This window comes from Artibeus jamaicensis, unplaced genomic scaffold (genome assembly GCF_021234435.1).
Source record: "Artibeus jamaicensis isolate MK-2021 breed Jamaican fruit bat unplaced genomic scaffold, CSHL_Jam_final contig_264, whole genome shotgun sequence".
NCBI lineage: Eukaryota > Metazoa > Chordata > Mammalia > Chiroptera > Phyllostomidae > Artibeus > Artibeus jamaicensis.
The window spans coordinates 1,188,938-1,201,753 of NW_026521576.1; the positions used below are offsets into that span (position 1 = coordinate 1,188,938).

At 39.1% G+C, this 12,816-nt stretch overlaps 1 protein-coding gene across 9 annotated transcripts in view; it reads left to right on the forward strand.

Annotated features, from left to right (window-relative positions):
• Positions 1 to 12,816, forward strand: part of SECISBP2 (SECIS binding protein 2) — a 39,320-nt gene that overhangs the window by 6,087 nt on the left and 20,417 nt on the right. For 8 of the 9 annotated variants that reach the window (XM_037164729.2, XM_037164730.2, XM_037164731.2 and 5 more), the window contains 5 exons: positions 1,287 to 1,533; positions 2,632 to 2,755; positions 4,221 to 4,450; positions 7,740 to 7,821; positions 9,314 to 9,522. In XM_037164729.2, the coding sequence (XP_037020624.2) occupies positions 1,287 to 1,533; positions 2,632 to 2,755; positions 4,221 to 4,450; positions 7,740 to 7,821; positions 9,314 to 9,522 (892 nt within the window). Of the gene's footprint in view, positions 1 to 1,286; positions 1,534 to 1,863; positions 1,973 to 2,631; positions 2,756 to 4,220; positions 4,451 to 7,739; positions 7,822 to 9,313; positions 9,523 to 12,816 lie in introns of those variants that run through there. The other variant, XM_037164735.2, reaches the window with a different exon arrangement.

Below are 12,816 nucleotides of genomic sequence, written 5' to 3' on the forward strand. Positions count from 1 at the left end.
GTACTGCATGAAAATGAGAACATGACTATCCTCACGGGTGTCTTCTAAGTCCAGCTTGGTCACAGTGACTCCCTTTTTCCTTCTGTTTAGACTCTTACTTGCAGCAGAGTAGAAATAGGACTTCTAATAAGTGTTGGTACCTGGGCCCATATCTCCTAATGGTTGGACAGTTGGAAGATCATATAGGATGTCCCATTATTAGCTTTGGATTTTCCTGCCTTTCAGTGGACTAGCACATTGGGATTTCACTGATTTGCTGCAAGAAAATTTTCAGCTGTGGAAATTCACAGAAACACCTAGTGCTCGATTGTGGGGATGAAAGGTTGTGATTTATGTTTTGACTCAACTCTTTAGCATTTTGTCATTGTATTGGCTTTCATTGCAAAATGGTTGAATACTCTGGTCATATACCAGATTTGCTGAAAAATCTCTGTTACATTGTATTTTGGTTTAACCTAGCAGCTTAAGCAAATTAGAGCAATGGCATCATTCACAGATGGTGTCCATCTGGTCAGGGTGTGTAATTTCTGGACCACCATGCCTGAAGCGTCCGTTTTGTAGCCCAGCAAGTCAGCAGAACACAGGATGTGGTGGTGGGCTTGAAACAGGGAAGGGGCTGTAGCAGGATGTCTCTGGGCACCCAGAAGCTCCAAGAGGCAGGCCTTGCAGGTTGTCAGGATGGAGGTTGGATTTGGGTGTTGGGGTTCTCTGTAGAAAGAATAATCTCAATATCCCTTTTGGCCAAGGTTGCTGAGAGGCTTTTCCAAATATTGGACATTTTGGGAGTGAAAAGCTGCTGGAGCATCCTTAGGCTTTCCCGATGCTCATTATAGTAGGGGCCTCTTAAAGATGTTCCAGCCCAATAGTGAAAGTAACTAGGTCAGCATCTGTCTTTGCAGGTTAAGAAAGAAAGGCTCAGAGGTTTTATTTGGCTTTTAATTAGAGTTATTTCAATGTGGAATGAATGACCTCAAAGGTAATGAAAGTTTAACTTTTAAAAAAAATTTATTTATTTTTAGAGAGAGTGAAAGGGAGGAAGAAAGAAAGGGAGAGAAACATCAATGTGTGCTTGTGTCTCTTGTGCCCGCAACTGGGGACCTGGCCCACAAGCCAGGCATGTGCCCTGACTGGGAATTGAACTGGTGCCCCTTTGGTTTGCAGGCCAGCACTCAATCCACTGAGCCACACCAGCCAGGGTGAACGTTTAACTTTTTTTATTGCAAATTATTAAAGCTCTGTGGTTTGTGATATGAAATCTGTGACTAAAATTTACTATTTCTATTTAGGCAGAAACTCTATCCTGAAGATACGGCCTTTAGAGCTTCAACATTTCCACATCACTATTTATCATCTGAGATGGCTCTTCATCCATACACCTGTTCTTACAACCTGGAGTCTACACAGAATGTTTGCCCAGTGCCTAGCTCCCAGTATGATTACAATCAATCCAGTCGTTACCAAGGCTTTCAGAGGGGGAAGCCACGGTATGAGCACATGAGCACTCTCCCACAAGATACAAAAGCCCTGTTTAAGGTCAGTAAGTGCTGTGGTTTGGTTTGGATATCAGCACTCAATCCACTGAGCCACAACAGCCAGGAGTGCTATGGTTTTTTGGTCACATTAGCATTTAAAATGTAAAGAACTGGTCAGCTCTTGCATTAACTTAAGCATTACTCATCTTTTTTTGTGGTATTTAAGAATTGATTTGGTCTAACCTTTTTTAAAACAGTTGAGTTGTGAATACAGTGGTACCTCGGTACTCATTGTTAATTTGTTCTGGAACCTGTGATGAGTTCCAAAAGCAATGAGTACTGAATGATGAAGCATTTTCTCTTGTGGGGCGATGTCATGACTCATACAGGTTCTGGCAAGTGTGACAAGTCCCAAGCAAGAGCCGAGTGCTGAACATTTTTTCCTCATCAAAAGGCAATGAGCCAGTGGTTTGATGGATTCTGAAGCAGAGAGTACCGAGGTATGACTATACTTACATATTTGCAATTTTAAACCTATTTTACAGTAGTATAGTTGGCCCTTGAACAACATGAGATTGAAATGCACCACTGGGTTCACTTATGTGGATTAAAAAAATTTTTTTAAACATTTTATTTATTTTTATAGAGGGGAAGGGTGGGAGAAAGAGGGAGAGAAACATCAGTGTGTGGTTGCTCTCACGTACCCCCTACTGGGGACCTGGCCCACAACCCAGGCATGTGCCCTAGGCTGGGAATCGAACCTGTGACCATTTGATTCACAGGTTGGCACTCAGTCCACTGAGCTACACCAGCCAGGGCTATATGTGAATATTTTTAAAATAAATGTATTGGAAAAATTGTAGGAGATTTGTAACAGTTTAAAAAATGGTGCAGACAAACCCTGTTATTTAACTTTTTTTCTTCTGGCTTACTGTATTGTAAGAATATAGTATATAATATATACATAACATGCAAAATATGTGTCAATTGGCTTTATATTGTCGATAAGGCTTCCAGTCAACAGTAGGCTATTAAGTGTTGCAGGATCAGAAGTTATATGCAGGTTATCTACTGCTGGGGTGGGAGTGCCCTAAGCTTCCTCATTCAAGGGTCAGCTGTAGTTTTCCTCATTTGTGTTACTTTCTTATCTTTCCTGCAGAAAAAAATGAGTCATGAACAAAAGTTTGATAATAAGAAGGCTGATGGAACTATATTATCTGATATAAAATCAGTAAAAGGCTCACATCATATATCCATTTGTGCTGACACTACTTTGAAATCAGGTAAAAATATCAAACTCTATGTTTTGTGTTATGTCAACCTACTCCACCCACCACAGAAGCTTTGCTGTTTTTGGACCGCTGTTTCTGTCGGTTTATTTTTGTGCAGAGGTGAGGCCATCAGATGTCCTTTGGGATCCAGGAGGCCTTTCCTTCTGGGATGGGGACTTGTTGTGTGGTCTCTGTGATGTGCTCTTAATTTGTTATTTACCTTGTTTTACACAAGAACTTGTCTAAGGTCACATGGCAAGTAGGTCATCTTTAAATAAAAACAGATCACAACTATATCCTTTGTACTATGTTTGGCCATGTTTATTTATGACACAGTTTCTCTAGTATTTTGTTGGAACACTTCTTAATAGGTAGGACAGTTTGTCTGTGACTTTACTTCTGTCTTAATACCAAATCTATAGGGCAGTATAGTTACTCAGAGGATACTGACTTTATTCCTGACAGAATTCATGTTTGCTCTGGGCTTGGAAGTTTCCATTCTGATCTGTGGCTGAAAGTTAGTGGTTCTACATGGTCTTTTTGTTTTTTTCCTGTAATTTATTTACAAGTGCAGTTTGATTATAGGCATCCCCTGTTTATATAGTGATTTAAAACCTTTGTAATAGTGTACTTATTGGGAAAGGTCTATCATTTATAAGTATAATTTATTATTTAGTATATACTAAATGAACTGCTACATGGAAAGGGGATAGGAAAGTTGAGCATTTAACAATAATAATTCTGGCCTTATGATTAAACACAGGGACTTTATGGCATTGCAACTGACATTGTCATTCATTTGCACTTGAAGGAAAAAGATAGAAAAGCGGTACTTGCTTGCCTCCAGTTTTAGCAAACTAAAAAAGGGAACATTTCTTACTCAATGGAAATTTGTTAATGTCTCTAAATTTGCAAAACTCTAAAATGTGTATTAAGAATGATCAAACTGCCTGGTTGTACAGTCACATTTAGGTACCATTACATCAACATTAGAAATACTCCTGAAATTTTCTGAGTGTTACCTGACTCGCATGGCTCAGTGGTTTGGGCATTGTCCTGCAAACTGAAAGGTTGCTGGTTTGATTCTCAGTCAGAGCACATTCCTGGATTTCAGACCAGGTCCTCAGATGGGAGAATTTGGCGGCGTGTAAGAGACAACTGTGTTTCTCTCACATGTTGATGTTTCTCTCCCTCTTTTTCCTTCCCTTTCCCTCTTTCTAAAAATATATAAATCTTTAATAAAATGTTTTAGATTGTTTTGTTTTTTCTGCTTGTTGGCTTAACCAGAGGAATTTCTTCTTCTGGTCATATATGTTTACACTGTTACACAGAAGGTTAATAGCACTAGCAAAACTTCGGCTTTTTGGACAATAACATGTTGCATCAGTAGCAGTAGATTTTCTATTCTGCAACTAAGCATAAGTACAGATCATCAAACATTAACAATTTCCTCCTACTTTTAATTCTGTAAATACAGATGGTTATTTTAAACGAACAGAAAGGAGATCCAGAATCATTGAAAAATGTGGACCATCCTCCAAACCTGAGTTTGAATTTACCAGGTTGGATTTTCCTAAACTGCAGGGTGGAGAGAACAATGAGATATTAGAGACACCAAAACAGCCCAAGTGGGGACCTTCACACTCTGCCCCTATAGACACTTCTCTCGTGAGAGAAGTGGTGAAACCCACTCCAGTGTTAGCAGAGGTGAGTACAGGCTCCTTTCCCTTGTTTCCCTTTTCCTCTTTTGTTGTGTGAACTGTTTACAGTGAGGATGTGATACTAAGTGCTGCTATTTTCAAAGAATCACCTAATACACTAAATTTTATCTGTTAAATAAAAGGTACAGGAGAAGATTCTGGCATGAATCCAGCTGGTTAGATAGCCCATTGTGAACATCTCACTTGTAGCATTGTGTTCAACAGGACTTTTTCAATACAGACAACAAGATTTTATTTACTTAAATAGTATTTAAAACTGCATAGTGTGATTTCTGATTTTTCAGACTTTTTATCTGTACCTCTCTTGTTAATGATATAGCAAATTCAGTGAAAGTAATTGCAATAAAATACATTCAATTGCCACTTAATAATTTTAAATTATACTGTATTCATCACTTCATCTCAAAGTTTTAGTCCACCAAATCAAGCCATTTTTCTCTCAAACAGGTTGATTTGAGACTTAAGAAAAAAGTTATCAGGTTACTAGTCCCTAAAATCACTTCTCACAGATTTCTGATAAAGATGGGTGGGGTACTTCTCAGTGTGAGGGCAAGGAGAAAGAAGAAAACAGCTTACCTGATTACACTTCCCAAATAGACATTTCCTGCCCTTCTCTTGGGTGCTTGGACACTAAAGCCTCAAGCCTGGGTAATAATGGCTTATAGTGTGTAGAACATATACTGTTCCCACAGCATTTTCTTGTTACATGGCTGTGATGAGTAAGGCTGATTGAGGTAGAAGAATCACAGTCTTCATTTGGCAGGTGAGTGACCATTCTGGGTCTAGTGCTCTATGTAGAATAGCTGAGCAGTTGAAGGGCTCCATGATTTGGTCACACGCAACCAGTGAATAAATCCAAGGCCATGAGCGCTGTACAAAAGTAGAACAGGGTGGCAGCATGACTGACACTTTATGTTATGGTCACCTGTTAGAAGTGAGTACTATGTACGTGTACTTGAAGTAAGGTACATCATGCTATGTGAGAAGATGTACTTACTTGTTACTCTATTATATACTCACACTTGAATTGTGTGTGCATTTTTTTATTCCCCTTTAAGAGAAACTTTTTTCCTCATTATACTAGTAACATCTTTGAACAGCCAAAGAAAAAAGAAAATTGAAATTGTATAGCCAAGAGAAAACCATATTTAATTTAATATAACTTAATCCTTTGTTAATGGTATTGTGAAAATTGTACATGTGGGGGATTATATATATGTATGGGCTTCTCTTAGAAGTTTTCAAAGTTTTTGGCATTTTTCCATGTCTTTAAATACTCTTTGAAAACAACTATTGCACTGGATTTTTGATATTGATATAGTTGACTCAGCTGGTTTTGAACAGGTAAGCCACTTCTAGTATGTCATTGGCCTTGATGAGAATAAAAGTTATATACACACACACACACACACATACACACACAAAGAGAACAGACTGTTTTAATGATTTTATTTTTATTACTGGATTCAGGTATAAAAATGACAAAATGGGTAAATTTGTGAAGTATACTATTCAAATTCGAATTTATAAAAGCAGGCACCTATTACAATTCTTCTATTTGTTATCTTTGTGGATGTTTTGAGGGACTTTGGAACTTTGGTATGTGGACTTGGTAAATGATGTTTTAGCATTCCTGTGGGGACACGGGGGTTTTAAGAATGGTATTGGCCTGGCTGGTGTAGCTCAGTGGATTGAGCACGGGCCTGCGAACCAGACAATCGTGGTTCGATTCCCAGTCAGGGCACATGCCTGGGTTGCAGACCAGTTCCCTGCAGGCCAATTCCCAGCAGGGGACGCATGAAAGGCAACCATACATTGATGTTTCTCTCCCTCTCTCCTTCCCTTCCCCTCTAAAGATAAATAAATAAAATCTTTAAAAAAGAATGGTATTGGCACATCTGTGCTGATGTGAAAGTTGTCTATAATATGTTGATCTTTCAAAAGTTGATTGAGTTGTCAGTTTTGGGATTGGGATCTGTATAAAAGTGATAGATGGGTGTTCATCTCCTAGGCATAGAAGTAGAGAGGTACTAGCTAAGCTGTAGACAATGGATGGATTTTCTTTTAGAGAGGGAAAGAATTGGCAGACCGAAGTACTTTAACTTTTTTACATTATGTACTTAGGCATTTGGAATTTTTAATTAGCATATATTTTGAAGATTTTAAGAATGGCAAGGCCCCTAACTGGGGTGGCTCAGTAGGTTGGACATGATCCCTTAGACTGAAAGGTCACTGGTTGGATTCCTGGTGAGGGCATATGCCTACGTTGCCAACCAAGTCCCAAGTTGGGGGCATGCAAGAGGCAACCCAATTGGTGTTTCTCTTGCAAATCAATGTTTCTTTCCCTCTCTTCCCCCCCTTCCCCTCTCTCTAAAAATAAATAAATAAAATATTTAAAAAATGGCAAAGAACTTGTACTTTAAGTGATTAGCCTGGCTGGTGTAGCTCAGTGGATTGAATGCGGGCTGCAAACCGAAGGTTCGATTCCCAGTCAGGGCACATGCCTGGGTTGTGGGCCAGGTCCCCAGTGTGGGGTGCATGAGAGGTAACCACACATTGATGTTTCTCTCCCTTTCTCCTTCTCTTCCCCCTCTCTCTAAAAAATGAATAAATAAAATCTTTAAAAAATGATTACTTTCATTTTGATCCCATTATTGGGATCTATATAAAACTGATACGTACATATTTAAATCCTAGGCAAAGAAGTAGAGAGACGCCAGTATCTAAGCTGTAGACAGTGGATGGTTTTTCTTCTAAGGAGAGAGATTTGGCAGAAGGAAGTAATTGAGCTTTTAACATATATATTTAGGTCTTTGGAATTTCTTTTATCATTCAAATGCATCAACTTTAATTAAATATCTTTCGGAGGGATAATTTTTAATAGTTTTTTTAAGGCTTTATTTATTTATTTTTAGAGAGAGGGGAAGGGAGGGAGAAAAAGAGGGAGAGAAACATCAATGTGTGGCTGCCTCTCCCACACCCCCTATTGGGACCCTGGCCCACAACACAGGCATGTGTCCTGATAGAATCGAACCAGTGATACTTTGGCTCACAGGGTGGCACTCCGTCCATTGAGCCACACTAGCCAGGACATAATAGTTTATTTTTTATTGTATTATTTTCCATTACCATTTATCCCCCCTTATATCCGTATTTGGAATTGTTAATGAGTATATATTTTGAAGATTTTAAGAATGCCAAGGGAAGGTGTATTTAAAAATTAAATTATTACTTTCAATTTGAAATAGTAAGAAAATAACTGGTTTGCTTTTTAGGGTGAAATAGTGGTGAAAAATAATAATTCGACTGACTCTGTAACTGATAATGCTGATACCAATCCCTCTTCATGTATAAGAGGTAAGAGTGGCTACCATGTATTATTTTAAATCAGTTGTCTTTTTTAAGTTCGTTTTTAGTCCAGTGCAACTAAAATATTTTTGTCTTAAAGCCTTCAAGGCAGCTAAAGGGTTGTTGACAAACTGACATTGTTGTTAAAAGATTAAAGTAAATGAGATCCCACATGTATGTGTAAGGAGTATAAGATAGCAAAGAATTCTAAACGAAATGTTTGTCCAGTTCATTGAGAAAGTTTATCAACTCAAAAGTGACATCTTCCTTAAGTATTACCTGTATCAGAGGTTCTCAGTTTTTGGTCTCAGGACCCCTTAATACCCCTTAAACAGCCCCACAGAGTTTTCATTTATTAGACAACTGTCAGTATTTGCAATACCTGAAGCTAAACAGAAATTTTAAAAATACTTACTAATTCACATGAAGTAACAATGATAAGCCCATTACATGTTAAATAGCACTTTTATAAACAACTATTTTCCAAAATTAAGACAGTAAGGAGTGCAGCCTTTTTCTATATTTTTGCAACTCTTTAACAGTTGGCCCAGTAGATCTGCCTTGGTATTTAGCTGTTTCACTGTCCTATCTTTGCAGTCTCTGAAAAAGAGAGAGAAGGGAAGAGGAGTGGCAGTGCAGGGGCGGGGAGCACCCATAACACATTTATTGTTAGGAAAACAGTTTTGACTTCACGGGTCCTGGGAGCTTCAGTCTCCACTTTGAGAACTACTGGTCTGGCCTGACCTGGCCTAAAAGTAATATATTCAGAGAGTGTTCAGTGGAGCCTGCTTTTGAAATTTTTATAAGCAGCTTGTCCTAATAGGAGACATTTTTACAAAAGTTTTCCTGATCTATCTACAGGTGTGTTTTCTCTTGCATTCTCATATTTGGTACAAAGATCTTCACTTCAGAGTCTACTTTAAGGATGTGTAGCTCTGTAGTGACAAGACCAGTCTGTCTGATGGTCTGAGGTAGCCATGGGCTGCTAACATGACCTGTCCATGTCCTAATGGCTGTCCTTTTGTTTTGTCTGTATATATAGAGTTTCATGGGCACCTAAGGAGTAGTGTGGCTGTGATTGTGCCTGTGTTCTAAAAAGAAATAAATCTCCAGTTATTGTGATAGCTGAAGTCTAGCAACTTTTGAATTCTATTAAAGATACCCATCAAGGTTAGTAGGGCAAACATTTGATCTTTAGCTCATTAATTCTGTGTGTTTGCCATGTGGACATAATTGAAGATTGCTGTTTTTTAACTGAACCACCCCTAAGTGGAAACCAGTTTCTAGGAAGATCAGTTAACCTAACAATTTAATTCAGCGTGCATGATCCAAGGAAAATACAAGTTTAGTGAATATTGTAGTTTCCAAGAGGATGTTTTGAACAACAGCCTAAATTTAATTATGCTCTCAGTAATTATCTCACACAATGCATGTTTGGAATTTCTAAGGAGTTTCTGTTTACTGCTGAGACTGTTCCCCAATTTTCGTTATCTCTGAGCAGAGTTATCCTGGACGCCAATGGGTTACATTGTCCGTCAGACGTTATCTACAGAACCATCACCAGCCCCTAGAAATGTTACTTCTGTGATAAACCTAAAGACAGTTGTTTCATCAGCAGATCCTAAAAATGGTAGCATATCATCTTCACAAGTTTTATCTTCAGATTCTTCCTACAACAGAGAGAAACCCATTGACCATTCAACTAAAAAGGTATGTGTCACATTTAGATAATGTGGGTCCCCTGTACTGCTGGATGGTCTTTTTTTCTTTTTCTCAAATCCTGACTGAAAGTGTTTCATTCTATGCTGTGGTCAGTCATCTGAGTTGGTTGTGCTTGAACCTGGAAAAAAGAACAGGACCTCAGTCAAGGGATGTAAGTAGTAGCTTCATATATGAGTGAGGATTTATGTTTTAGACTAGTGGTCTTAATGTATATGTGGACCATTTAGAAGTTTTTAAAGGAGAGCTGCTGGCAGAAGTGTATGCTGTGGTGCTGCATTCTTTCTCCCAGTCTTTTGTCTACTGAATTTAAATTACTTTTACTGACTGGGCACTAATTGCACAATAATTCAATTCCAAATTTTTGCATTCATACGATTGATGCTACCGATTCTTGATTAATTGCAGCTTACATACTATAAGATACAATTTCAGAATTTAGTTTTTCCTTTCAGTTCAGATCATTTTAAGCTATCATTTTACACTTGATCTTAGCCAAAAGGCCGAGAAGCGATTAAGCTGTCATTTTAAACTGTCATTTTTATTGATCCCTAGACTTGTATCTTTTTAAAAAAATTTTATTTATCTTTAGAGGGGAAGGGAAGGAGACAAGGAAAGAAATATTAATGTATGGTTGCCTCTCGTGGGTCCCCTTCTGGGAACTGGCCTGCAACCTAGGCATGCGCCCTAACTGGGAATCGAACCAGTGACCCTTTGCTTCACAGGCCTGTGCTCAATCCACTGAGCTACACCAGCCAGGGCTCTAGACTTGTATCTTGAAGAACCTTTTTCATTGGTCTAGATTTTGTTCTTGATTTTCAGTGTTCTAATAATGACGTCTGTCCAGAAAGTATCCAGCTGTGTAATATGAAAAATAGAGATTTATTGAAAGAGATACAAGATACAGGAAACATTTTATATATGACAGTGACGCCTCTGTCTCCTTCAAAGCAGGTACCTTGGGACCTCACACAGTTGTTCTAATCACCATCAGCTGCCCCATCGTATTATATTTTCCTGAATCTCATCAATGTTCTGAAATCTCTTCTCTGTCAAAGGTGATTTTAGTTTTGGGAAAAGCCAGAAGTTGCAGGGTGCCAAATCTGGGCTGTATGGTGGTTGAGTCATCTGAATGATTTGCTGTTTTGCCAAAAAGCTCTGTACAAAATGTGATGCATGAGCAGTGTGTTGTGATGAAGCCACCAATCACCAGTTGCCCATAGAAGGTTTTCTGAATCATCTGGATACTTTCTGTGTGGGAATGGTCAAGTGTGATACAAAATTTGATGCAGATTTGTTGCTCTACTCACTCAGTAATTTTGAATGCAACAGTCACACAGTGCACACACTCAATGGCGTCTGTGGCCCCCACTGACTAGTACAGAGAAGTTGTTATTGTTCACTTATGGGCATTCCAGTCCATCCTCCATGGCTGCCAGGTTACATGGTTGTCGTATAAACTGTTCTCATTACATTAACAATAGCTGGACTTTTTCCAGACAGACCTTGTATTCTTTGTAGGTTGAAATATGGTTGTATTTCTTTAGTGCAATGGCTTCCAGTCTTTTGAGGTATGAGGGTACTTTTCGAATCCTGAGTGTCGCATCCTGCACAGATGGGAGCCGTGCATTTATGCTTGGTTGATTAAGGGAATGTGTGCAGGTGACGGTTATAGCAAGACAGCCCTGTATGCTGTTCTACACAGTTTTGTGCATTTGTTTGAGGACATAGGAGGTGCAAGTGAGACCCCATCTGAGTACACCCAGAGGCCATGGGCCCTGAGATTCTACCATCCTCTCAGTATCAGCAGCAAAGGGCTCTGGCTGCAGCCAATCAAGTCACTCTCTGAAGTGTTTTTTTTTGTTTTGTTTTTTTTATATAATTTTTTAAAATTTAATTATTGTTTAAGTACAGTTTTCTGTCTTTTACTCCCATCCCAGCCCAACCCCCCTAGTGCTCCCCACCTCCCTCCCATTTCCACCCCCCTTAGTTTTTGTCCATGTGTCCTTTATACTAATTCCTATAAATCCTTTCCCTTCTTCCCCTGAAATTTCCTCCCCTTTCCCCTCTGGTCATGGTCTACCTATTCTGTATTTCAGTGTCTTTGGTTATATTTTGCTTGCTTGTTTGTTTTGTTGTTTAGCTTCCTGCTGAAGGTGAGATCATATGATATTTGTCTTTCAACACCTGGCCTATTTCACTCAGCATAATGCTTTCCAGTTCCATCTATGCTGTTGCAAAGGGTAGGAGCTCCTTCTTCCTTTCTGCTGCATAGAATTCCATTGTGTATGAAGTGGTTTTCCTTATAGGCAGTTAACACCGAATTAATAGATATTTTATTTCCTAAGAATCATTTTAAAAGGTGATAAAATGGAGATCTCTAATCTTCAAACCTAGATTGCTTAACATTGTACATAGCAGGGATGATAGGGGTCTTAATGACTTTTCCCTTTGAAACTTTCAGTGTTATAAATTTTTATTATGGAAGTAATAAATATTGTGCTACAAGGATCTAATTATGGGAAAGGTTATCTTTCCCACACCCCTTTGGTGCCCACTGCTCCCCAGGGAAGCCTGTGTAACAACCTGGTATGTCCTCCACCTCAGGCTTCTGAAAACATAAACAGAGGGTTTTTTTTTTTCTTAACAAAACTGTGGTCATTCTATATACATTAAAAGTTGCCTTACCACTTAACAAAATACCATGGACAGCTTTTCCTGGTCAATAGGTAAACATTTGTTTTAATGGCCACCAAGGCTTTTAGCTGTGGAGGTAAGTTCCCATGGGGAATAAAGCAGGGCCCCAAACATAAAAAGGCGCTGTCTTCGAGCCACATTCTGATGCAGAGGGACTAGCACTGTGCAGAGAGGTGCAGAAGCTGTCAGGGAGTGATTGGTGCTCTAAGGAGAATGTAGAGGGAGAGGCCCATAAGGGATGGGATGATTCTGGAGCTGAAATGAGAGTGTAGTTCTAGTCTTGATCCAAGTGTGAGTGTAAGTGCAAGTGTGAAGGCTCTGAGGCCATTGTGTTGGACCTGATTGAGGAAAGGTCAGGGGCTGTGGGAAGAATGGAAGGGGTGAAGTCAGATTCAAGATGTCTGGATGGGCCTAGACATTCTAATTTGAAGGCTATATAGGTGGTTCTTATGTGCAGTCAGGTTTAGGAACCACTCAGTCCTGGCGATTGAAATGGCACACCTGGATTTATAAAAAGACTTTAAGTCAGAATTAGTAGAATTATTAACGTGGCCTCCTCAGGGTGAAACCTGGCTTATGCCTACATCT